Source organism: Filicampus tigris, chromosome 4, assembly GCF_054856515.1.
Source record: "Filicampus tigris isolate MCC_2025a chromosome 4, RoL_Ftig_1.0, whole genome shotgun sequence".
NCBI lineage: Eukaryota > Metazoa > Chordata > Actinopteri > Syngnathiformes > Syngnathidae > Filicampus > Filicampus tigris.
In genome coordinates this window covers 25,534,319-25,558,895 of record NC_141220.1, presented here as the reverse complement: position 1 = coordinate 25,558,895, position 24,577 = coordinate 25,534,319, and the positions used below count along the sequence as shown (strand labels likewise).

Below are 24,577 nucleotides of genomic sequence, written 5' to 3'. Positions count from 1 at the left end.
GTTTCGCTCTACCTCTTATTATCTTGGATGAAAATCGCCCCATAAAAATATGCACTGACCTCGTACAGTAATATGTTCCCTTCGCGCCACATGGGCGTGACAAAACGATCATCGTATCTGGACGCTGGGAGCAGAGAGAAACACAAGAGAGGCACATTTGCAAGCCCCAGCGACACTTAATCATCTTCGCTTTATCATAGCTGTCATCCTCACAGGACCAAGATGTTTTGCATTGTTAACTACAACTTTAAACAATATGAGACATTTAGCGCACTATTTCTAATCGGTGGGGTCATGGCTCAAGCTCTTTTGTAATAGTCATCTAAATGATCCTATAAATATTGGCCTTTTTTTTTTTTTTTAAAGTCTTTTTTTTAATCATCATATTGATATACATGTTTTCAAAAATCAGTGTTCTATATTGTTTTTGTCCATTATTGCAAGCCAGTTGCAGGTCATACGGATGGAAAACCATGTAAACATTTACAAACTATGGACAATTTAGTCTTCAATTAACTAAACATGTATTATTATATTTACTTTTTAGTTATTATGAGCAGCGCCGAGCAGCATTGCGGAATAGCTGGGAAAGATTATGCACACCAGAAAACCTCAGTAAAGTGAGCAGATGGATGGAAGGAAACATTCTTCTCTGATTGGCTGGAAGGAATCACATAGTTGCACTCGTCTTATATTGAGGAGTCCGTTTTGACTCGAGATACCAACGATGGATCCTCGACTGTGAAATATTTGTTTCAAAACAGACCCTGAACGCCTCACGGTGAGGAAGAAGATAACGTGACGCGGCCATAGTCAAACAATGCACTTTCACTTTGGACATCCTTCACCTGAGTGCAACATGGAGCAGTTCAGAATCAATATTTATCTATTTTCCATGACAATAACATTCATAACATAAAATACGTCATAATCACCAGAGATGCTACTTATTAAATGTTGTTTTGGTAGTCCAACTTCCCTTGCTGTGACTAACCAATCAAGAGGACAGAAAAAATGCCGTTGTGCAAAATGTTAGCTAGTGTTAGCTAGCTGGCCACGTGAGGCCAATTTGAAATCAGATCAGTGAAAGAAACGGTCCGATCGCAAAAGTAACATTCTGAAGGCCCTGGGCAGATTAGATTGACATGGCAACAAAGAGAGACTGAAATCTGATTGGCTAAAGGAAAAAAGGTCTAACACGAGAAGCTATTTTTCTAAGAAAGGAAGCATGTGGGTGGATACATAGGTTAATTGGACCTTCTGACACTATACATCGCTAGCATAGGTAGATGAACACAAAATCGTTTTTGAAACAAACGAGATCTGATAATTTCCTGAGGATGTATTATGGCACGCAGTTTGGGAGTCACTGGAACAAACTGTCGGGAATAAAGACAGCTCGCCTGTAATTGAATGTACTGTCGAGTACTCAGCAGGTGGAGGAAGAGGACGGCGGAATTAGGTCAAGTTTAAACACTTGAGACTCAAGTGAGTCTCCTTTCTCCGACACGCTACACAAAGCCCAACCAATTGGCGGAAAATCAAGCACTGGCCAGGCTTTGTCCTCTCGGTCATCGGTTGTTAGTGATTTGCCGTAACGTGAGCAATCATGGGGCTCGCAATGTTGTGGCAAACACTTTGATGCTGCAAGTAGAATGCAGTGCAGTCTTGAAATAAATTGGTGCACCATTTTCTTCATATCATTTTCTTCTGAGCAGGAAAATACAAACGATCAGATTGTTTTTTCCACTTTTGTTTGAAGAATTAGTTTCCCCTTTCAGGGCTTCAGACTAACTTTATTTACTAGGAGCAGAGTGGCCTTGTTTCAACAAGGCATTCTGATAAATACTGCTTTTGTGGAATAAGTGTTAATGCACTCATTTTTAGCCACCTCCGGGGGCGGCCATTTTGTCTTCTGTCAACTGAATATGACATCACAACTGCTTACAACGACCAATCACGGCTTGGATTCAGAAAACAGGTCAGCCGTGATTGGTCGTTAGGAGCAGTTGTGATGTCATTTATAATCGACCGAAGACAAAATGGAAGCCCCAGAGATGGCTAAAAACGAGTGCATTTTGCTGCTTAACTTATATTCCACAAATGCAAAATTAATCAGAATGCAGTGTTTCAACTAATGGGCCTGTGGGAACATATTCTTGAAAAATATATGTTTGGGTTTATTTCCGCTTTGACATGAAATTTTAGGCGCGCACACTGTCAGGCAACTAGTAAAGTTAATATTCAGTATTCACTCCACTCGTTTTTAATAATAGTATTTTTTTAAATGTATATATATATATATATATATATATATATATATATATATATATATATATATATATATATATGTATATATATATATATATATATATAACGCAGAATACGGTCTCGTGAACTTGCTAAGTGAGATCTTCCTAAGAACGTACGCAAGAACCTTCACTGGTATCCAACCAATGCAACCTTGGTTTAAGCTAGCTGACAATAACAACAACCGGGTATTCCATGGGTTCTTTTTTGGGGGGGGTACTTTCATTTGGAACAGTTCTGATGTTTCACAAGGACGTAAGAACGACGGACAAGAACGTAAATTGAGAGATGGCCATTATTTTTCATGAACCAGGAAGTCACACTTAGTATTAGTAGCGTGCTAACTAACAAACATCCGACATTTTGCCTTTTGTTTGATGAATGTACTTTCTCTTTTTGTAATCTGAGTCACAATAGAATGGTCGCCCCTCACCCCCGGAATCAAAAATGGTATGGTGCTGTATAGTCTTGCATTATCTTACTTAAACCAGGAAGTAGCCTGCTAACTACTAAACACATGGAGAAACAAATACTAGCACTGCACACTTTTCAACTTCTGTTTGAGAATGTTACTGTCTTTTTGCGACTCATGGATTGTAATACAATTGTATGATCCCTTCATCTTTTGTCAGCCTTTATGCGCCAGGAAATAGACAGCTAACATGAAGGCAGACAAATAAATACAAATTCAGCACTCTATGCTTTCTTTGGCCACTTTTGTGACCACTTCAACCTTGGCGGTCTGCGGTGGACCGAGTGCCATTCTAGTTTGTTACCTGCTTTTGGCTGTTGTCTCTACCGGTTCCGTCAACCGCATCGCTTTGCCCTTTAAGATGGCTCCTGCTGTCTCTGATGAATGTCACCACCATTGGCCTGCACACAGGGGAGCACAATATGGATGCGAGTCATAGCCTAAGAACGTTTTCAGAGGTTTTTTTTGTTTTTTTTCTTCTGGTGTTTATTTTTAGGACTGAGCTACATAGCGCAATAGCCTAGGAACATTGTTTTTGTATCACATTGTCTGGATTATTTTTTTTAAAGGCATGAAACTGTGTAGTCTTTGTGCAAGAGCCTGTTCTCGCAAGAGAAATGAGTTGGACTTTGTAATAATGGTTATAAATTCAAATGAGTACAAACCTGACATTTTTATATGTGAATATTCAGAAGAAAATAAATTTTCCGGAAATAGGCAGGTTTTACGGTAAAAACTTTTCCTCAAGTAAGCCATAGATTTTGCCTTAAGTGGAGGTTAACCCAAACATATTTTTTTCAATAATATGTTTTATGCAGGCCCACTAGTTGAAACAAGGGATTCTGATTAATATTGCGTTTGTGGAATATGAGTCAGCCATCTCCAGGGGTGGCCATTTTGTCACTTCTGTCGACTGAAAATGACATCACAGTTGCTCAGGGCTCAGAAAACGACCAGTCATGGCTCAGCTTCAGAAAACAGGTGAACTGTGACTGGTCGCTACCTGAGCCCTGAGGGTCTGTGATGTCATTTTCAGGTGACAGAAGGGACGAAATGGTCGCACCTAGAGAGGGCTAAAAACAGGTGGATATTGCCTTGTTTCAAATAGTGGGCCTGCATAGAAAATATTCTGGAAAACTAATGTTTGGGTTGACTTCCCCTTTAAATTCAACAACAACAACAACAACAACAAAATCCAAAAGTTTGTTCCCCTTTTCAGCCATGTTTGTGCATATTCAGTCCACCGCACCCCGAGCAATGCGACCAGAAACAAATGAACTGCGCCATAATGCCAAGTTGTCAACTTCAAACAACACACACATCACTGCAATGGAACAACTGCAACTCTCTGTCATCTGTCCAGCAGTGTATCTTAAATTCAACATAGTGCTTTTTTTTTGTATAATTTTACAAAATTCTCATGACAACCCACATATCACAGGTAAAACACTGTTAATGGCAACAGAACAACAAACTCCCCAGTTGTGTAAACCTGTTCACAATGACCTTGAATCGATAATTTACGATTAAAAGACTTTTATATTGTCTGTGCCCAGCGGTGGTTATTGACCAAGGTCTTCCCCGAACGTATCAACGATCGATATCGTCGACGCTTGAGGTGATTATGAGAGCTCAAGTGAGAATTGCGGTTGTAGGACATTCGTCCGGACTGAAGCGGGCGTCTCGGCGCAGGCCATCAATCACATTCCCCACATGTTGGGGGGGGGGTAACTGAACGTGTTGTGGGAGTGCGCGGCGGCCACGGAATGAGGTGCTGGTAGATGTGGTGAGGCGTTAACGGTCCGCTCTCTCAACGCGTGTCTCTGAGGAGCCTGCGCGGCATTATGTCCTTTAACAAGCCACCCTGGGACAAGAAGGACCAGGCACAGTCAGTAGTTAGCATGTACAAGAAAAAAGTGCTGATCATTCTGTTTCACATTTATTCAGTGTTTTTGTAACCCATAATTTAGAGTCTTCAAAGATAAGATACAAAAGGAGAATTTTGGCTCCATTTTTTTCAAATGTGTTTTTGTAATCAAAGGCAATTTAGTCTCCAATGAAGATCTGTAAACGTTGAAAATCGTTTCGCAGCCTTTAATGAGCCTAATGTGTGTAGACAAACACAATTTATCGTCTTGAAAGAAGCTATAAGACATACTGGACAGTTTATTTGTAAACATAAAAGATAATTTAGTCAAGGAATGTAACATACTGTAGATGTGGTTGTAAACACCAGTCAATTTATTCTTCGAATAAAGTCATGTGTTTTGAAGAAAATTCTGTTCTCATTAAAGATTACCAACAGCATTTTTCAAACATTTAATGAACACAGTAGGGCTGTCATTATCAAATATTTTTAGAATCAATTACTCTATTGATTATTTCCATTGCTTAATCCAATAATCTGATCAAATTTAAATTTGAATCAAAGTGTTTTATTACAAACCCATTTTTCCTCAATTACTGTTTATTAACCAATTACTGTTGTTTATTTGGAATTGTATAATTATTAAAAATACAACCAAACAATAATTTAGCAATATTACGACATAGATTGATGATGCACTCACTACCCTTTTTTAAATTGATTCAGTTACTGGTCCGCTCATTGTTTTTCAAAGTAAACCGGATCTTTGCAAATGTCTTGATTTTGATTTGACAAAAAAGATAATCAGTCTACTTTCACGAAGATCTACAGAAACCACACAACAATTACTATTGAGAGTTTGAAATCAGAGGATGTGGCTAATTTTAAGATAAACAATGGCTCTAAACTATTACTTGATTATTAAAATAGTTGTCCATAAATTGGATAATTGATGGAAATTAATCAAGACGCCACTCAGAGTGTACGCCATAGGCCATTTTTTCAATTAGTCCCTCCGAACTCAGCCTAGCAACAAGAGACCAGGCAAAAAAATGCAACACGAACAGTAAATAATCCTTTTGATCTACATTGCTCCATCTGTTAGAAGGTAAACATTTTCAGTTGTTTTTTTTTTATATTCATCATATGTCCGTTTAGTTTTTTTGAAGATACATGAAAGCACTCCATGCCAGGTACCGTATTTCACTGGAAGTGGTTCACAAAGTGCTCTCATTCGAGTTAGTTCCCTATAGTGATATTTAGCCATTTTCTTTGTCTTGCTCCCAAATTGACAGCTTATTTTCAATTTGTTCATGTATATCTTGGGTTCTTCAGTGTTTGTGCGCAATCCACAAATCAGGGGAGCCGTGAACATGAATGATGCTTTATGTCTGATGCGAGGAGCTACGTGCTGGAGCACACATCCTTAATCACGTCATGTGTGCAGCTGCTCCACCGCCACATTCCGGTTGCTCTTTGTCCACCTCTAATCATCATGGTGTTTCCTTGATTGTAATCCAGTTAACCTTTTGTACCCAGGAAGGTGATTTTTATTGTTTTTAATTTTTTCATAAGGCTTTTAAGATGATCCATCCATCCATTTTCTTGTCCTATTTTGGCTGACAGGTCTGAAAGGGGAAAATAAACCCATATATATTTTAAGTATTTTACTCCTTTTTCACTTTGCTGGTATTGAGGTGCCTTGGTGATGGTGATACTATATAATAAAAATGGAATTGATCCGATATTCAGGACAATTTAAAAATGTGCCCATCCAGTCAAGGTGCCTTCTTTGTATAGAAAAGGCGCAGTTACACTTTTGTCCACAGGGTGTTGCTATCGTGCCAATATGTGATCTCACACTCGCTGCCTGCTCACCAACAGGTGACACTGCAGCACAAGCTTAAACTCAGTTGACTATGTCCTGATGCAGGAGCTCTGATTAATGAAAATTGAGAAGTGTGTCCTTCTCCTGCCCCTGCAGCCCGTTAAACCACTTTTTTAGGGATTAGAAGTGATGGACCGGTAAGAGTCTGCCAGCGGTGCTCCCAGGTCGGATACTCTCTCTGATGTGCGCGGCGCCAAATATGCAAAAGCATAGGTGACAAAGTCAAGCCCAGCAGGCCAGAAAAAGTAAACTTGCCACGTTTTTTTTTTTTTTGCTGCCTTCTGTTGAAAACTAGTTATCTATCATAAAAATAGGTATCAAATCCAGGGGAAATCATAATATGATAGTTTCATGATGAGGGTTTCCACACACAGCACATTCGCTCAGCGAAAAGAAGTGTAACTGTTCTCTAACCACCAACCAGGCTATAAGTACGCAGGTAAGTGTAAGTATAGGTAAATATGGTTAGGCACTGTAAGTAAATCGCTCCATCTGTAGGTAGGTTGGGAGTTTGGGAGGGTGGGAGAGAGGCTGCTGTTGTTGGACAGGGTTTGGTCGGTCAGGCTGTGTGATTACATTCATTCATTTTCAGACCCTCTTTTGCCCGAACGTTTGAAATATTTTGAAAAAAATATAAATACATTCCTGGGATTGGATGGCTGGACTGTGAAAAGACAAATACATTTGTCCTTGGCGGTGAATGAGTTAAGCTGGTAGCTAAATATGTTGGTAGCCCAGTAAGTCGGTATGGACTCCATACTATGGCGTGTAGTGCCGGTACATATCATTAGGTATGTAAGACAGATCGGTTGGCCTGCGGGTAGGTTAGCGTGTACATTGGAACGGAGGTAGTTTGATAGGTTTCTCGCTTGAGTGAGCGGGTACGTAAAATAGGCAGAGGTATCAAATCCAGGTCGCGAAAGTAAAAACGCTGCCACAGTTTGGCTTTAGCCACAGATGCTTCTACTCAACTGGCAGGTAAACAAGCTCCATGGGAGTAAAAGCACCTGTGGCTAAAGGCAAACTGTAGCAAGGTTTTTACTTTCTGGACCTGGATTACACATCTCTGAAAATAGGTCAGTCAGACAGTTGGTTGGTAGGTAAAGAGGTTAGTAGGTAGGTTTCTAGGCAAGTAAGCTTTACCCAGCCAATGTTTTGGTTGTCTATTGTATCACATGAATGTGAATAACAGCGTAGCACTAGAAGCAAACAAACAAACAAATGAACATCAAATCTAAATTGTTCTCTCTGGACTAGAATCTTCTTCTTCAGGACAAGAACCTTTTCTTTGGACTAGTATCACCTCTCTGGACTTAATCATTGACATGATATTACAACTTTCTCATGGGACAAGAGCCTCGTGTCTGGACTACAACCTTGTCTGCAGACTAGACCATTCTCTCTGGACAAAAACCTTATTTCAGGACTACAACCTGTGGAAATGTATCTCTTTTCTGGACTTAAACCTTAACTTGGAACTGGAACATTCGCTTGAGACGAGGACCTTCTCTCTGGATTTCTACCTGGGGACCAGATGATTATGAGTGACATTACAACCGTCTCACTTAGGTCAACCGTAATTGCGATGTGGCCTGTGATAAAAACAGATTTCACACCCTTGCTCAGCAGAGTACTGATTAGGCTTGAAAAAAAAGAAAAGCTTGGAAACTCCTTTTGGCTTACCGTGATGAGTTTACAGCTGGTGTCAAGTCCCAATTAAGATGGCTTTTTATTGTCTTCCAAAAGGATTACGTAAAATCCTGGAGGCAGGTGTTCACTGGCTCAGACATCCACTGAGAAAAAGAGCAGAGATCTCTTCTCTTTCATGAAATGCTTCGTTTCACCCAAGTCGATGATATCACAGATGAAAAAAAAAAAGTGACGACCCTCGTGTGAACCGTCGAGAGGTGTCCATTTTTCACTCACCGATTCCTCATTTGGGCCACTGACAACTGCGATTAAGATGAGCAATTGGGGTGATAGGTAGCATACGTCCCTGATTTACGTAATCTGGCGAATCGGCGATGCAAGATTTAGTGCGCGGTGTGTTCGGTGCGGACACTGCACGCCGATGCTGATGAACAGTACAGTATTGCTCATGTTTTCAAAGCAGGTCAAAATCGAAAAGTCGAGGCCTCTTTTCTTCAGCAGACGCACAACCGTCACTCCAATTGAAAGAGTCGTTCGAAACTTGATAGCACCGCTTCACTGTGTTGCACTTTAACGTACGTATTGTACCGGGTCACTTGGTTCAGGTCAAACTCTCGCAGTTCTCAAAAGGGGGTCCAGTTTAAATGTTAGGCGGCTGCCACTCGGGATTGGACAGCTATGAAAGATTCGATTGGCTGTCGCGAGTTCCGCTGTACTACTCCGGAGCCTTACTTGTGCTTTTGATTAGAGACAAAGGAGAGGCACTCCGGTCATGTGCAACATGTGGTTCTGTTTAGAGCAGGTGAAACAATGTAGGAAAATAGATCCGTCATCCGCCGCATTCCACAGACCAGTGAAGAACAGCGCTCGATCACACAAGAGCTAATCTTGAGGTGAAGGAAGTTGAAGGATCCTCTTGCGAGTGTTACAACATTCCCAATGCAACGTCTCCCCCTTCTTGCTAATCTTTATTGCGTTCAAAGAGAATCGTCTTTGAGATCTGAGACGGAGCGCTCCTAGTTTTGGACCGGTCGCACTTCCAATTCCAACAAAGCAAATCCAGCTCCAACCCATTCAACTGGCTAAAGAATGTTTGCGCTTAAATGGCATACTGGTGATGGTGACAAACACTTAATGAACACTTTGTTGGTTTAGAATGTACGCATCTACCTAAAAGTCATTTAATAAAAGATCACATTGTGCTTTTTAGCACAGTTTCACTCTGAAGTCCACACAGCTGATCTTCCTATTTGCATTCTTGCAACCAATGACAAGAAAGACCAACATTTATGTGGATTAAGCCGCGTTGTTTAGAATTTTTGAAAATAAATCAAATTAGAGGGTAACGGATCCAAACAGAGGTAAAAGCCCGCTTAGGGAGGTAGGTAGCAAGATCTGTAGGTAGGTATAGGGTACGGTGGGTAGGTTAAGCTGGTAGGGAGGAAGGTGAGTAGGTACGTAGGTTGATCGGTTGGTCAGTCCGTAAATCTATAGGGTAGGTCACTCGCCCAGTTAAATAGCTCAGTCAGTACATAGGTATGGTACTGTGGGTAGGTTAAGCAAGTAGGTAGTTAGGTAAGTTGGTCAGACAGTAGATAGGTAGATAGTTCAGTAGGCAGGTTGGTATGTAGCTAAGTAGGTAGGTAGAGTAGGTTGGTCAGCCGGTAGGATAGTTTAGTTAGTTTGGTTGAGCAGGTAGGTTAAGTAGGTGGGCGTTGGTTGGTCGACCGGTAAGCGAGTAGGTAGGGTAGTGTCGCTAGGTTTGTAAAATCAGTAGCAAGCTACAATGGAGGTGGTTTCATGCGTCAATATTTTGATTGTCTGATGTTAATTAGCAATTTCTGAGGTCCACCAATGTACAGAACATCTCTCAGCCCCGAGATTAAAAGTGCAGCTCTGCCGGTAATCTGGATCATCATCGTCATCGTCCACAAAACATTCACAGCTTTGGATGTTAGCACGATTGAGGCGTGACCCAACGTGGAGCCGAGCCAGCTTCGGAACAATTTGGGTCCGCAAATATCGCTTCTCGACTTTACTGTTGCTTTTATGGCTGAAGTGCATCCAAACGCTGCTGCCAAACCACATTAGTCATATTCACGTGAGTGAAGAAACAAAATCAGGCCATGAACTCGGGGCCACATAAAAAGGACCTCAATAAAATGTACTCATGTCGAAGAGTTCTCAGTGTGCTCGTGTCTTGCACTCCGGATCTCAACGGGCCTTTTTGGACTTTCTGTCCCACCTGAGGAAACATTTAATGGGACGTTGGGTTGGTGGGGGGGGGGGACAAACTTGGCCACAAAGACAATAACGTGCAGCTGAAATGAACGTTATCGACTTTCTCTTAATATAGTATACAAGAGCAGGTCAACTCGAGATCGCAATCCCATCGTTCCATTTCCAGCTGCTCTTCACGAGAGTATGCCGTCAACGGAGGTTTGCCTCCTCTCGCCATGTGGTTATAGTCAGTACATGCGGCCTTTATTGGAAAGAATGTAGGTTAATATAGCAAGCGGGATCTGGACATAACACTTTGCCATTTATAGCTCAAAAGAGCAAAGGCATGGCGTGTGTTTTGAGCAGTAAATCAGTGGATGTTTGGCATGGCGCTACCTCGTAGGAGAAGGCCTAAAGGCATCGGCCCGGCCAAGAAAAGCTCTCACGTGCGCCATGGAAAGGGAGGCAAAGATGAAAGAAAAGACGACACGCTGCAATATTTTTAGGTTGGGTCGAAGCCCGGCCAGCGTCGTCTGGACGGAGGAGGTATATGAGCGATTATTTCGTAGTCCTCGAAGGCCAGCCGGTGTCGTCTGGCCGGGGGATGTATATGAGCGATTACTTCATAGTTCAGAGGAATACCTTTTTCACTCCGCTTCCTCCACCAGCCATGTTATGGGAAATAGAACAGTAAAGTTTCCAGGATGAAGTTATGCCAGAGCCAATTTGACTGTGGCAGATAATTTCCCCCCCACTATTTCTGTCTGCCACTTATAAATTCCATGGTGGGATCCAAGCTTGATATATTAAACGCAGAAATAAGAGTTGACATTGATTTCTTTTCAGTCCTCTTCAGGGCTAATTGGCAAGATGAGAGGGGCCGATTTGTCGATTTGTTTTTACTGTGCCCACAAATCTGACATGTTCATCTAATTACATTTGGGAACGGACAGACATTTACAGAAAACATATATGATGTTAGAGGTTGTGTGTTTGGTTAGGCTCCCTCAATCGCAGTTTGATCGCTGGCGGCAGTTAATATCAGGAAACAGAAGATTACAGGCAATCTGATTTGAGCCCCACGACTGATTGCACCAACTCAATTCACCCCAGCTTGTCACCGACGGGCCCCCGTACCTCTACCGTCGTCTCAGATTGAGTGAGTGCCTTTACGAATGACACAAAACAAGTTTTCTCCGGGCATCCCGGCCTAAAGTTCAACCAAAATGAAAATGAGCAGCGAGTTGGTTTCAAGACTACAGTGTTCCAGTTTCAAGTGGAACCTATTCTACTCGGCTATCATGGAAAGCCCGGATATCGCCGAAATCGGTAGTTTATAGTGAATGTTTTTATGCTTTTTTGCCCCCAACTTATGAGTTGATTTGACTTAGCGGTGAGTTTCAGACACACCACCACTACAACGTGACAATCATGGGAACCATCAGTTTGCAGTTCTCACCTGCCAGTGAGAGTACAGGTTATCTGCTGCGTGTCTTTGCATTTTCTGGTTTTCATGCCGGGATTTTTTGCAACTGTGGGCGCTAAGGAGGCGAAGACGAAGGAGCGGATGTTGTCCGTTGAATTCAGGTTTGAAATCATAGAAAATCATCAGCCATGTGTTTGTGTAGTGAATTTAAATCTAAAAAAGGCATACTTCCTTTCTGTGTTTGGGTATATGCTTTTGAACATACAGTAAACTATTCATTTCATCAAAACACTTTTATTTTTGTTGGGATTGAATGTTTCCTTTTTTTTGTTTGCTGTTTCTACCTGTGCATTTATGATGCGAATCAGTGAGAACGACTGCGTACTCACGTCACTCTCTCTCTTGATGTGGCCAAGTTAAGACACGTACGCTGCTCTCTTCCAGTAGCCGCGCTAATTATTGTAATAAAAAAAAAAAAATCGCTTTTACGGCAGATGAGTGGCGCTATGGTGATGAATTCTTTTATTAAAGATAACCTGGGTGATTTTGGGCGTGTGTTGTACTCGCTGGGTGACATTTTTGTCCGTCGACGGACTAGCTAATGTTGCTAACGCCGATTAGCGCGCACCTTGTTTGCATTAATTATGATCTCCATTAGAGCCAGCGAGGCTGTCGAAGTTGCACGCCGTGCTCACGTGACATCGTATGCACGCCGGTCGGCCAATAAAACACCATGTGAGGCCCAGTTTGAGTCGACTTCACAACCAGAACACAACGAGAAGAAATACACTAGCTACACATGTCAATCAAATTTCATGTTGCCACATGAAATTTCAGGGGCTGAAATTTCCTCAAAGTCCAAGGGGCACTTCTGCACCAATGCGGCTTGTAAGAAATGATGCCATCGCGTCTTATCGTCAAAATATATCCTGAAAAAAACAGCACCGACGGCTTTTCTTCATGTGAAGGATGTTTTCACTCTTCTTTCTTGACTGACTTGGACAAGAGACACTGGCTGCTTGTCATTTTAGAATACACGACTTCTACTTGATCTGACTGACAAACCTTTTTCCAAACAATTTCAAACAGCTCTTCCCTCGCCAAAAAGCATGTTAGGTCTGGTTGGACCAACAACTGACAGCAGGAAGATGATCTGTCACAGACGTATTGACACAAGTGAACTGTTGCGTTCGCAGCTGGAACGAGACGGAGGGGAGAAATCCACCAACGGTAACGGAAATCATGCTGGCTGAACTTCTGCTGCGTCTGCGGTGCCAACAGAACTAAAAATATGAAATGTTTCAGAAGCAACAAAGACAGTGTCCCCTGTCGTTTTGGCGGACCGTCAGGACACACAATCAACGGTTTCCACCGGAGAATCATGATAATCACGGAGACTTTGGAGACGCAAATCAGCGCGGTTACACCTTGGCATCATTCTCTTCTCGATAAACCACAATGATGAATTTATCATGGTTTGTTTTTAGAATCCTACTTCTCTTTCAAATGCAGGGCCTCAGAGCTCAAGTCCCATTGGAAAACATTGTACCAGTGGTAGACATTTCGCTGTCAAGGAACTATCACATCATGAACAAGTAATGTTTTCAATAGCATTTTAGCATAGTTTTTTTTTAGCATTTTAGCATAGCATCACGTTACGTAAGTTCCATAAGAAGTTACATAAGTGGTCTCTACTAAAACGTACCACTTTGAGTAAGCCTTTGTTCACACAACCCACAACAAATCCCCAAGAAAATTAACTGGGTGGCAAGACAACAATGACTTATTCAGTATTGCTTTATTATTATGGCGAGTCACAAAGCTTTAGCGCCATGGTGTGACCCACACAAAATGACAAAAACTCAAATGTTTCCCAATTTTGCATTTCCCAAACCAGCTGGAAATAGTCAAATTGACCCTAAAACGGCCGCTTCCAGCTAAATGGCAGACTTTTTGCATCCTTTCGGGACATGGCGTGCTAAGCATCATTGCCACCCGGAGCGAGCATAAGCGAATAAGCGGCTGACGCCCCTACAAACATGACCGTTGACGCGGGGTTTGGAAGATTTTGCCTGCGGATGGCCCTTCAAATGATTTGGTGTCCCTTGAGAAAGAATCGTCGACGTGGTTGCAGATGGAGAACTTTGCCACTTGATACACATGCCCGCCAAAGACAGCCACGGAACGACATTTCACAGAAATCCACAGCAACTTCTCCCGGGATTTTCGGCCTCTGTCGAGAAAAGGCGAAGGATCTGAAAACGACTCTCTCAAGTCGGAGTCTTCGATTAACCTAACAAGCACCTGAGAAAACCCAAGCATGCACAGTCCCGAAATCCAATGTAGCCTAAATCCTTGTAGCTTCTTTTGCGCAAACAATTTGCAGCTGGCCTCTTAACAGGAAGTCCCCAAAATATTGACCACGAATTATGAAGCCAGTCCAATAAACCATGTGTTCTTCTCATCCCCTAACCCTTCACAGTTCACGCAACCATTAAGGAGCTAATGAACTGTACGCTACAATCCGATAGCAGGTGAACCCGTAATTAGAAGAGCACCGGTGGCCTGCGGCAACAATTGCCTCTCGCCCGACAATCAACCCGGCAATAAATCATCCGACAGCTGCGCCTTCACATGGGCTCCGTCAGCCTCCGATTGGGGAGGAGGAGACAGGTCATGAAGAACTGGGGGTAGCACCCAGAGGTTGGAGTTACAGATGGAGCGTTTGAAGTCTGAGATGTTATGGTTGAGGAAGCAAGGCGAAGGACCCCCCAGAGAGGCTATTTAGAGTTTGGGATGAGAGGCTCTCGGAGTGTTTTAGGCTTCTAATCCGTCTAACGAAGGCCAAATTTGGTGTTCCATTGTTGTGTATACTGTGACCTTTGTCCCGGTGACACATCCAGCTCCTTGTCTTTCATCAGCACAAGCACAACTGCTAATGGAGTCAAGCTGGCAGATGAGCTAGCTAGCAAGCTAACGCCTCTTGTATAATGTACTTGTTTTTTTGTAGTAAGGATTAATGAAGAGGTTTTGGAGGAATGTATCGGAATGAAAGCATACATTTTACTTGGGAATGTAGTGGAGTCAAAATGAAAGTTGACAGAAATATACATAATGAAGTAAAGGACAGATACAGGATGTGAAAATTGTACTTTAGTACGGTAACAAAGTATTTAAACTCTGACTGTATGAAGCCTTTTTAACCAACCAGCTTTCATTGTGTTTGAAAGTGGTCCGATTGTGTTTTTTTAGTCTAGCAGTGAGAATAAATTTGCCATTCATGGCCTCTTCTAAACATTTCAATTGCTATTTCCTAGCGACGGCAAAGGTACTGACACTTTTTGCTTAATAAACACAGACAACACTGTTGTAAATATAATCTGGTAAAAGAAGAAGTAGTGATTCAACCTCTTTATTTAAAGTGGAAATCAACCCAAATAATTTTTTTGTTCCCAGCAGGCTAAGTAGTTGAAACACGGCATTCTGATCAATATTGCGTTTGTGGAATAAGAGTTAATCCACCCCTTTTTAGCCATATCAGGGGGCGGCCATTTTGTCACTTCTATCGACTGGAAATGACATCACTGATGCTCAGGGCTCAGATAACGACCAATCATAGCGCAGCTTCAGAAAACAGGTGAGCGGTGATTGGTCGTTATTTGGTGCCCTGAGCAGTTGTGATGTCATTTTCAGTCGACAGAAGTGACAAAATGGCCGCCAGAGATGGCTAAAAACAGGTGGATTAACTCTTATTCCACAAACACAATATTTATCAGAATGCCTTGTTTCAATTAGTGGGCTTGCGTAGAACATATTCTTGAAAAAAAGTTTAAGTAAAAATACGAACTCTGAAATGTACTCAAGAACAAAAGTAAAAAATAATGTGTACCGTTAATTTGACTGTATACCAGGGTGTCCAAATTTGGTACGGCCACTGTCCTGCATGTTTTGGAGTTAATCATTTAAATCAGGTGTGTTGGAGGAGGGAAACATCTAAAATACCCAAGAGTGACCCTCAAGGACTGGATTTGACCACCCTTTGGTTTACTGTACTATAGCGCTGCTGTGAGTGCTGTCGCTGTTTTTTTCTGCCTTCCCCAAGACCTCAATCACTCCATCAATCAAGATCACAACCGGTGATGTTACCTTTCTCTCTTTTTTTAAAAAAATTTCATCATCTGCAGGGACGCAAAAAAGAAACAAGCCTATTTTGACAAAATAAGGAGTACAAAGTGGGAAGTACAGATATCCGTTTTCAAATATAGGGAGTAAAAGTTAAGGTCATCAAAAAAAAGAAATACTCAAATACATATACCTGGAAAAAGATACTTGAGTACAGTAATAAAGTATTCTTTATTTCCCACTACTGCTTCCTAAACCCAGACTGCATGTGTGTGTGTGTGTGTGTGTGGGTGTATGTGCGTGTGTGTGTATGTGTGTGGAGCCGCCGTCACATCAACATTCCCTTGCCGAGATTCCCTCGTGATTAGTCTACCGCGTCTGATCTTGGCCTAATGGAGCGGTTCCGATCCAGACCCGTCCAAGTTGGGTTGTTTGACTTTCTGATAAAATGTTTCCGGCTGTTAATCAGACACAAATCATACGGCAAAAGGATCTGTTAAGTATGTTGTTTGGACACAGTAATCACTCTTCATTACAGCAAAGACCGTTCACAGTCTTGTATAATAAAACTTAATGATCAAATACTTTTTAAGCAAAGTTTGATTTGCTAATTCATCCCCCCAATTTTTTTTTTTCTAGAATTTAAAACAGTCCGTGGTGTTTAAATCTGCGACATGTTTTAATCAAAATAAGAATCAATAATTAAAGCGCATTTTACGTAGCCTGGGCTCACCTTGCTTCATATATGGCTGGCTGGGTCAATGGCGAGTATGGAGTGCCTAAAAGTGGAAGTCTGGTCCAAAAAAAATTATAAACATGGCGTTCAGATTAATATTGCGTTTGCGGAAAATGCATCAAGCAGCAAAAGCAACTCAGGGGGCGGCCATTTTGTTACTTGCTGTCGACCGAAAATGACATCACAGTGCCTAAGAGCTCAGGTAGCACCCAATCACGGTGGACTTGTTTTCTGGGTTTGATCACATGACGATCACGAGCTGAGCCTTTCCGAACTGTGACGTCATTTCTAGTGAAATCCAAAATCCAAACCATCAAACAAAATGATGAAACACAGTGATGATGGTTCAAAGTCAAAAATGGTGTTGCGTTAACCCAACAATCCAAAGGCAGTGTTTTTTTTTGGTTTTTTTTAAATTTTGCATTTTATATTTTTTACATAGCTAATTAAGTCTTCGAACGCATTTATATTACAGCGTTTACCTATTCATACACTTGCTTGGCTGTTATGAATGTTTAAATTGCCTGTGGAGTTAATAAAAGATTTATGGTGGTGAGAGTTTGATACTGGACCGAATGATGCCAAATATAATTGATCTCAATGGGAAATTGTGTTTCATTAAAAGATTTTATGATGGCGAAAATTTTACCCCAGGAAGGGACTCATGATATTTCCATTATTTCTAATGGGGGAGGGGGGGAAATTTTGCTTGAACAGCCTCCCGGAATGGAACATGTTCTACGAGTTCACTGTTCTTGCACACGTTTAAAAAAAAAAAAAAAAAAAAAGGCCTGCTTAATGTAATTTTCAAGACACAGAGAACCAATGTTGGATAAATACCTGAGACTCAAGAGTAGGAAGACGAAAAAAAAAAAAAAAAAATACTCTGAGACAGTGAGGCCTTTCTCTCTAATTATGCTATTCCAGGAGCCATAATGATCCCTCTCTGCCTCTTTCACTCTCACTAAATAAAAAGGCTCCAATGCAGAGCTGCTGTGCCAAGCCACAACTGTCCTCTCCACATCCTCTCATCTTCCCACCCAAAACGTTCTGTTGCCAAGCAGTGCACATACATTCGTCTGGCAACTCCCCCCCCCCCCCCCCTTTAGTTGCCATTGCCCTTGTTTGGGCTTAATATCGATGAGAGGAATTCAAAACAAATGTGGCGCGGACAGATGTTTTCTTTTGGGTCTTTCTTTGTGCCCGCTCTGTAGCAGAGGTGGCGACGGCTAAATGTGAGGTTACATAAGACGAACTCTTGTCAACATGCCCGAATGTGCGGTAATGTGCTTTTAATTCCGATAATTGCCTTACAAGGAGATTACATTTTGGACGCGTTTGTTTCTAGGTTTGCATAATTACGCAATACTGACCAATTTCTGCAAAATTAGGATGAAAGGATGCAAGCATTACATTTTGCGTCGAATTTGGTGAAAGGTGAAAATTCAGGAATTGTTCTTTCTTTTGAAGGACGGCAGCCGGCAAACACTGAATAATTCATCAAAAAAGTGAGTGTTCTGAGTAATGATCAAGTTAAAGTCATTGTTTTGGTTTTTTTCTCCACAAAAATATAATGAACAAACACACGGCCAATTGTGTACATTGAACAATATGATAAGGTGATTTTACCTTTAAAGAGGAAGTCGACGCAAACTTTTTTTTTCTCAAGAATATGTTTTGTGGAAGCCCACTAGTTGAAACAAAGTATTTTGACAAATATTGCGTTTGTGGAATAAGTGTTCATGCACTCGTTTTTAGCCATCTTCGGGGGCGGCCATTTTGTCTTCTGTCGACTGAAAATGACATCACAACTGCGCACAACGACCAATCACGGCTCACATTGAGAAAACAGGTCAGTCGTGATTGGTCGTCGTGAGCAGTCGTGATGTCATTTTCAGAAGACAAAATGGCCGCCCCCAGAGATGGCTGAAAACGAGTGCATTTTGCTGCTTAATTTATATTCCACAAACGCAAAATGAATCAGAATGGCGTGTTTCAACTATTGGGCCTGCTGGGAACAGATTCTTGAAAAGAACAAGTTTGGGTTGACCTCCGCTTTAAATGGTTTTCACAGTCACAACGGCCCTCTGATGGAAATCGAACTATGACGTTGACACCCCTGGTAGCATATTTGCTGGTTTGACACCTAGTCGGCGTGTTTACCGGGGTGAACTCATTATTTCCTGAGCGAGGCCTCCGGGTCAGGGGTCGTGTTTGCTGTGCAGTTTACAGATTAGGCCCCGGTGAGCTTTGGCAGTCGGCAGGGTCACAGAGGACGATGGCTTTCCAAAGTAAAAATTTGGGGATGTTGGAATCTTCTCTGACAGGGCGTAGAATAAAAAAAAAAAAAAGAAAAAAAAGGAAGCAACATGAAATATGTGTCTGAGTTTGACACACAAAAGCTGATTTATACGCAGGGTGAATGGAATGAATGTAAAGAAAAACACACAGACTGTATGCGAGCTCGCTTCGAGCGGGAAGGTTAAAAATAGCGTGCGGGTGATGCGGGTATCACATAATGGCATCCTGGCGAGACTGCAGGCCCGATGTGCCTCATTACACGTCTTGACATCGCCGCAAGGGACGAAAAGTGAGGCACTTGTGGCTCGCTCTTTGCCTATGAGAGACAGATTTTCATCTTACAGATGAAAATGCAAAAAGATGGGAAGACTGAGCAGTCGCATGACTTCGGACCTCAGAATGTCATGCGAGAGCACACAGGCGACATATTCATCTTAACAGTTGGCAGGCAAGTTGATGTTGTTAGGCTAGTCCCTCTCTTTTGATCCGATTGATCTATCCAATTGATTGATTGATTGATTTGTTGAACATATCCATCTAAATAATAATAATAATAATAATAATAATAATAATAATAATAAATAATTGGTCAATTGATAATTTAATTAACTACAAGAAATGCAATGTCAAAATGTTTTTGGTGGATATATCCATATATTAACATATATTAACACATAATGTTTTTTTTTCCCCCTGGTTAAATACATTTTGAAAATTTAATATAATATATTCATATTCATAGTGTGCATCCTTCATTTTCTTATTAGATAATTGTTTAGTTTTATATAGTAATCAATGAAAATATTAGCAAAACAAACAAGTTTGACATATGCGTTTAAAAATGTTTCGATTTTTTTTAAATTAAAGAATTATAAATAACACAATGTTGTTTGGAATTATAATTGCATTGATAAAATGAGTCATATGCTGAATTATTTTTATTCGCTGATATGATTAAATCATAGGTTTATTGATTTACTGTAAATAAACTACAACACATTTGTAAAAATAAGACATCCACATTCAAAAATATATGTCTCAATAAATAATTGCTTTATTGATTACAATCAAAATGATTCCACACAATACAATGTTAACACAAACATTTGGCGGAATTATAATTGTATTATTGGAAATGATCATTTAAGGATGAGTAAAAAAAAAAAAAAATTCTATAATGCATTTAATAATTTGGTTTTCCTTTGATGATATAATCGGTTGACTAATTACAACGAAACAATTAAAAATGAGAGCAAATTATTTTATTATTAAAAGAAATTATTTAGCAATTTCTTAATCACATACACATCTGATGATAATTATGAATTGATCTCATCTAGCAATGACCAGGCCCATGTGTCCTTTTGACAAATCCAACGTGTGGCCCTTGCGCGCCAAAGTTTACCACCCATAGCTTGGTTTGTGTTGCCAATGAAGTGACACATTCAAAAAAAAAAACACCGCCTTGAAAAGCAACAATCTTGGCCCCCGATACTTTGCCCTCAAGCGTTGTTTGACCTTTGGGCCGAGCCGCCGGCGCGAACGGGAGCGGCTTACGTAAGCGACCGGCTGTTCCTCTCGAGTTTATTATGGATGTGCCGACCTGCGCGAGGTAGTAGCGAGCGTTGTGCGATAAGACGTGCGTGCGAGCCATGGCTGTTGTTTGCGTGTCTGACAACAGCAGCCTGTCATTAGCACCCTGGCGTGCTGATTACGGGTGCTGCATGCATGGCCTGTGGAAGTGCACCTGGGTTGCAGCTCACACCTGCTGCCACCCCCCACCCCCTCTTCGCCTGCCCAGTTCTTGATTTCGATCTATTTTAAGCCTCGCCACTGCAGACTACTCCTTCCGAAACGTTTTATAGGATAAACGGGCGTCGAAAGGTTTTGGTCCAAGGTCGGATTATGTTGAAGTCGTTCGTGGTTTTCTTTATCATTCTTCAAGCTTTTGTTGATGTGGAGTTCCAGCCAGGGTAAAATAGTTTTGGATTTTTTTTTGTCATGGTTTGTTTTTATTTAATTTGGACTTTCAGTTCATTTTAATTCATTTTTAGAGCGGGTTTGTGAGTGTTTATTATGATATTTTTTCAAGAACGCTTTGCTTTAGTTTGTTTGAATTTGTTTTAGTATTAGTTTTTTAAAAAAAAAAATACCGTACATGTAGTATTTAACAAGGGAAGATGTTAAAAAATTAAAAAATGTAATTAAATATCGTGTAATAAAGTAAAGTGCGGTCGACTACAATTCCCAAATGACTGTTTGATCTTCCTTCTTCTGTAATATCTTCAGTAATACCGAAATAAATACATTTAAAATGAACCCCGAAAGCTCCAGTATGATATTGACAAAGATGCAAAGATGACAATTAAGGACTTTTCACAATAATTATATTCTAGTTAGCTTTAGTTGGTTTTATAAACATAAAGTGTAGTTTCAGTGAGTTATCTTTTTTAGAGAAATCTCATTTGTAGTCCATTGATTATCCTATCGCTTTAATGAAAGTATTTTTCCCGCCCAATTTTAGTTTCAGCTATTTTGTTTGTTTTCATCAATTCTAAAAGACTTAGTTCAAGCGCAGCCCTCTTGATAGGCTATCCTTGGCTTGGCGAGAACGGCGTTTAAGACAAAGACAGGTGTCTAAAAAATATTGCCACTCGGATACTCACTCAAACGCAGACAATGATTACAATAAATTCCCAAACAAAACGCACATTAAAGGCATTCATCGTACAAGACAAAATAACCACTTGGCTGAACCACACGCTAAGCTAAGCTAAAACACGCTAAGGTTGCTGGTTTGGCTTCAAGTCATCTTACAGGTCACGTGGCTCCTAGCTTTGACAAGCTAACATGATAAACTAATAGCTAGGGTTACATGAAGCTAACACAAACTTTAAACATTGCAGATGTTATCATGCTTCATTAGCGTTAGCATGTACACGATTGATCAAACCGAAGCCCACCATTGGTATGCTTGTACTTTGTCCGCAGTTTCGCTCCCCGAGTTTACACCCCACCCCCCCGAAAGGCTTTGGCCCAGTCGTCTGAAAACTCTTATGTAACGGCATGCAGACAAACATACTCACACCTTGTCGAGACACGTCGGTAAATGCGCGTAAGGCTTCTTGCGTTGTGTAACGGCTGATAAGCATCGCCGATTTTATAATCCGCCGCCAGGGGAGTGACAGCTGAGGCTAAAGGCGAGCAATTACACACGCTAATGATGACAACTTGACAAGTGATGTAACCCGCTCCCCTTTATATTTGCTTCTTGAGTCACTTTCAGGTGGTTTTGTGTGCGGTTGCGCTTCCTGTTATGTCAGCGTGGCGGTTCATTTTTCCAAGTCAGTGGTACAAGAAAGTAAATATGCAAACATGTTTTCCATTGTAACCAAGTAAGGCGCTAGATTCTGGAAAATTGTACTTTTTTAATAGCTTGTATACACATTTTAAATCACAGAGTCTCTCGCTACTTCTTTTGTTTACTTCCTGTCTCATCCATCCATCCATTATCCAAACTGCTTATCCATTTTTTACAATTTCAAAAACAGGGGAATGCAGTGAATCTTCAGCTATTCGCTGGGAGACTTAACTAATCGTGTTTCTTGTGCTCTTTTTTTAATGCCATAATAAAGATCCCGTCACAGCCTTGGCTAATAGGAAAGTAGTAATTAGTGTCAAGAGCGTGTAGGGATACCGCTCAACTAAGAGAAAGTATTTGAAAGTCGGGGAGCAGCTAAGTTTAACCCGGGATGTTAGTGGAGAGTCTTTTTTGCAGTCGAAAAATCTGAAAGCCATTTATTTTGGGGCTAATATTGCGAGATGTGTTTGAAACAATACCGTTATTGAAGTGCCTCGACATCATACCATCATATCATTTAAAAAAAATGCAGTTTCAACACTCCAACACGTTTTAAACACATTTAAACAGATCAAACTCATCAATCACGTCATGGCGCATGGCACGGAGTTTTGTCCGCAGGGGGTGCCAGGAACATAGTGTGAATGAAACATCAGCAGTTTACTTCCCGGTTCACGATGCAAGACGCCGTGGCCACCCGTGACGGGACGAGCCGAAAGCCGCAACAACTGCGGTTTTCCAAAAAGTCCGATTCCGGTAATCTAAAACTCTTGCGCGCGGACAAAAGCTGCAAATCTCATGGTCACGCATTTCATTTCATGCTCACATTTTGCGTAGGCATGCCCTAAATCTGCCGATGAAACAACTTTACACTATAAAGTAGCTTTACAACGCACATGCCGTCCTCCCGTTCTTTCTCTCCTCGCCTGACTCTTCATTGCCGGTACGGAACTTGCTGTGATTTATTTCGTCCTCCGCACATACAAAGGCAGCACACAGCCCGCGAGGTGAAAGGCTACTCCTTGCACATTAACGCACAGAGGTATGCAACGGCACAGTCGAGCCCCCGCCCGCCCCCTCCCCTCGCCTTAGCAAAGCGCCGCTCCATATATCATCCGTGCGCCACCTCCAAAGTAGGTCAATAAAAAGTTTGGACATCCATTCTCTGAACCCAGAAAGAGGACAAGTCTCAGAGGCAGCTTCATATTTTTAGGCGACTTTCCGATGCAAGAATATTATGCTATGCAGCCGGACATGCGGAGAAAGTGAATAAATTAGTCAGTCAACAGTTGCAATGGCCGTCCCAGCTCATGAGAGATTAACGAATTCGGTCCCAATAAAGTATGGCAAAAAAAAAAAAAAAAAAAAAAAAAATTAGTTGGATTTTGTACAAAAAAAATAAGAGAAAGTCGCTCATATTCTCCGGCATCTATTTTTGTTTTATCGCTTAGTACCTATGAATATTAAACAGTATTTTGGGGGCGAGAATATTGGTTGTTATATTTCTTAACGCCAACGGAATGGAATGGAAATGAGGTCATAATCAGGTATAGTTTGGTCTTGATGAGCATGAGAATTTAGTAGGATTTTGTACAAAAAGTAAGACAATGTCTAAAGTCCAGCAAGCTGTTTTAAGAATAGAATTAGTGTCATTTCTTTAGACTTAGAAGTTCGTCTTAGTCAGCTATGGTTTGGCCTGCAAGAGCTTGTGGACACAAACAGTTAGCAAGAATTCAACATCTTATTCTCATGGGAAGTTAGTCGCATTTTGTTGCAAAATAAAGCAGAGGTCATTTTTTTGTCAAACTTTGTGCAAGAGTATTGCTTTATCACGCTGCTTCGCACTCATGGATGAAACGCAGATGTTAACAATGATTCAAACGCCTATTCTGATGGGGATTTAGTACGATTTTGTAATAAATTTTAAAAAAAAGTCTCTGCAACAATATATTTCAAATATTAATTTCATTAAATTTAATTTATTAAGCGTATTATAAACCCTGAAGGGAAATTCACTGTATATGATTGGGTCTGAAGTTATGATTTAGTTCTTTCCCTGTTGGTTTTGAGAATTTAATACAGCGCTGCACTAATATCTGATTAAATAATACCGTAAATTAACGTCTTTCAGAAGTTGCATACAGTACATGTCTTCATTACAAATGTTATAAATTAACTCATTCACTGCCATTGACGATTGCCATTTTTTTACTTGTCTTTTGAC

General features: G+C 41.0%; 2 protein-coding genes across 8 annotated transcripts in view; one reads left to right on the top strand and one right to left on the bottom strand.

Moving 5' to 3' along the window:
- The window catches only part of c25h12orf75 (chromosome 25 C12orf75 homolog), a 10,664-nt gene extending 8,742 nt beyond the window's left edge, over positions 1-1,922 (top strand). For both annotated transcript variants that reach the window (XR_015086619.1, XM_086029219.1), the window contains exon 6: positions 1-1,922. This exon is cut by the window's left edge and continues 1,504 nt beyond it. The gene's annotated coding sequence lies outside the window, so the exon portion shown is untranslated.
- LOC147149086 (uncharacterized) overlaps positions 1-24,577 on the bottom strand; it is an 82,113-nt gene that overhangs the window by 8,742 nt on the left and 48,794 nt on the right. For all 6 annotated transcript variants that reach the window (XR_015086614.1, XR_015086615.1, XR_015086616.1 and 3 more), the window contains exon 5: positions 3,087-3,183. Coding sequence is in view for 1 of the 6 variants with exons in the window: in XM_086029217.1 (XP_085885343.1) it covers positions 3,087-3,183 (97 nt within the window). In the remaining 5 variants the exon portion in view is untranslated. The remainder of the gene's footprint in view (positions 1-3,086; positions 3,184-24,577) is intronic.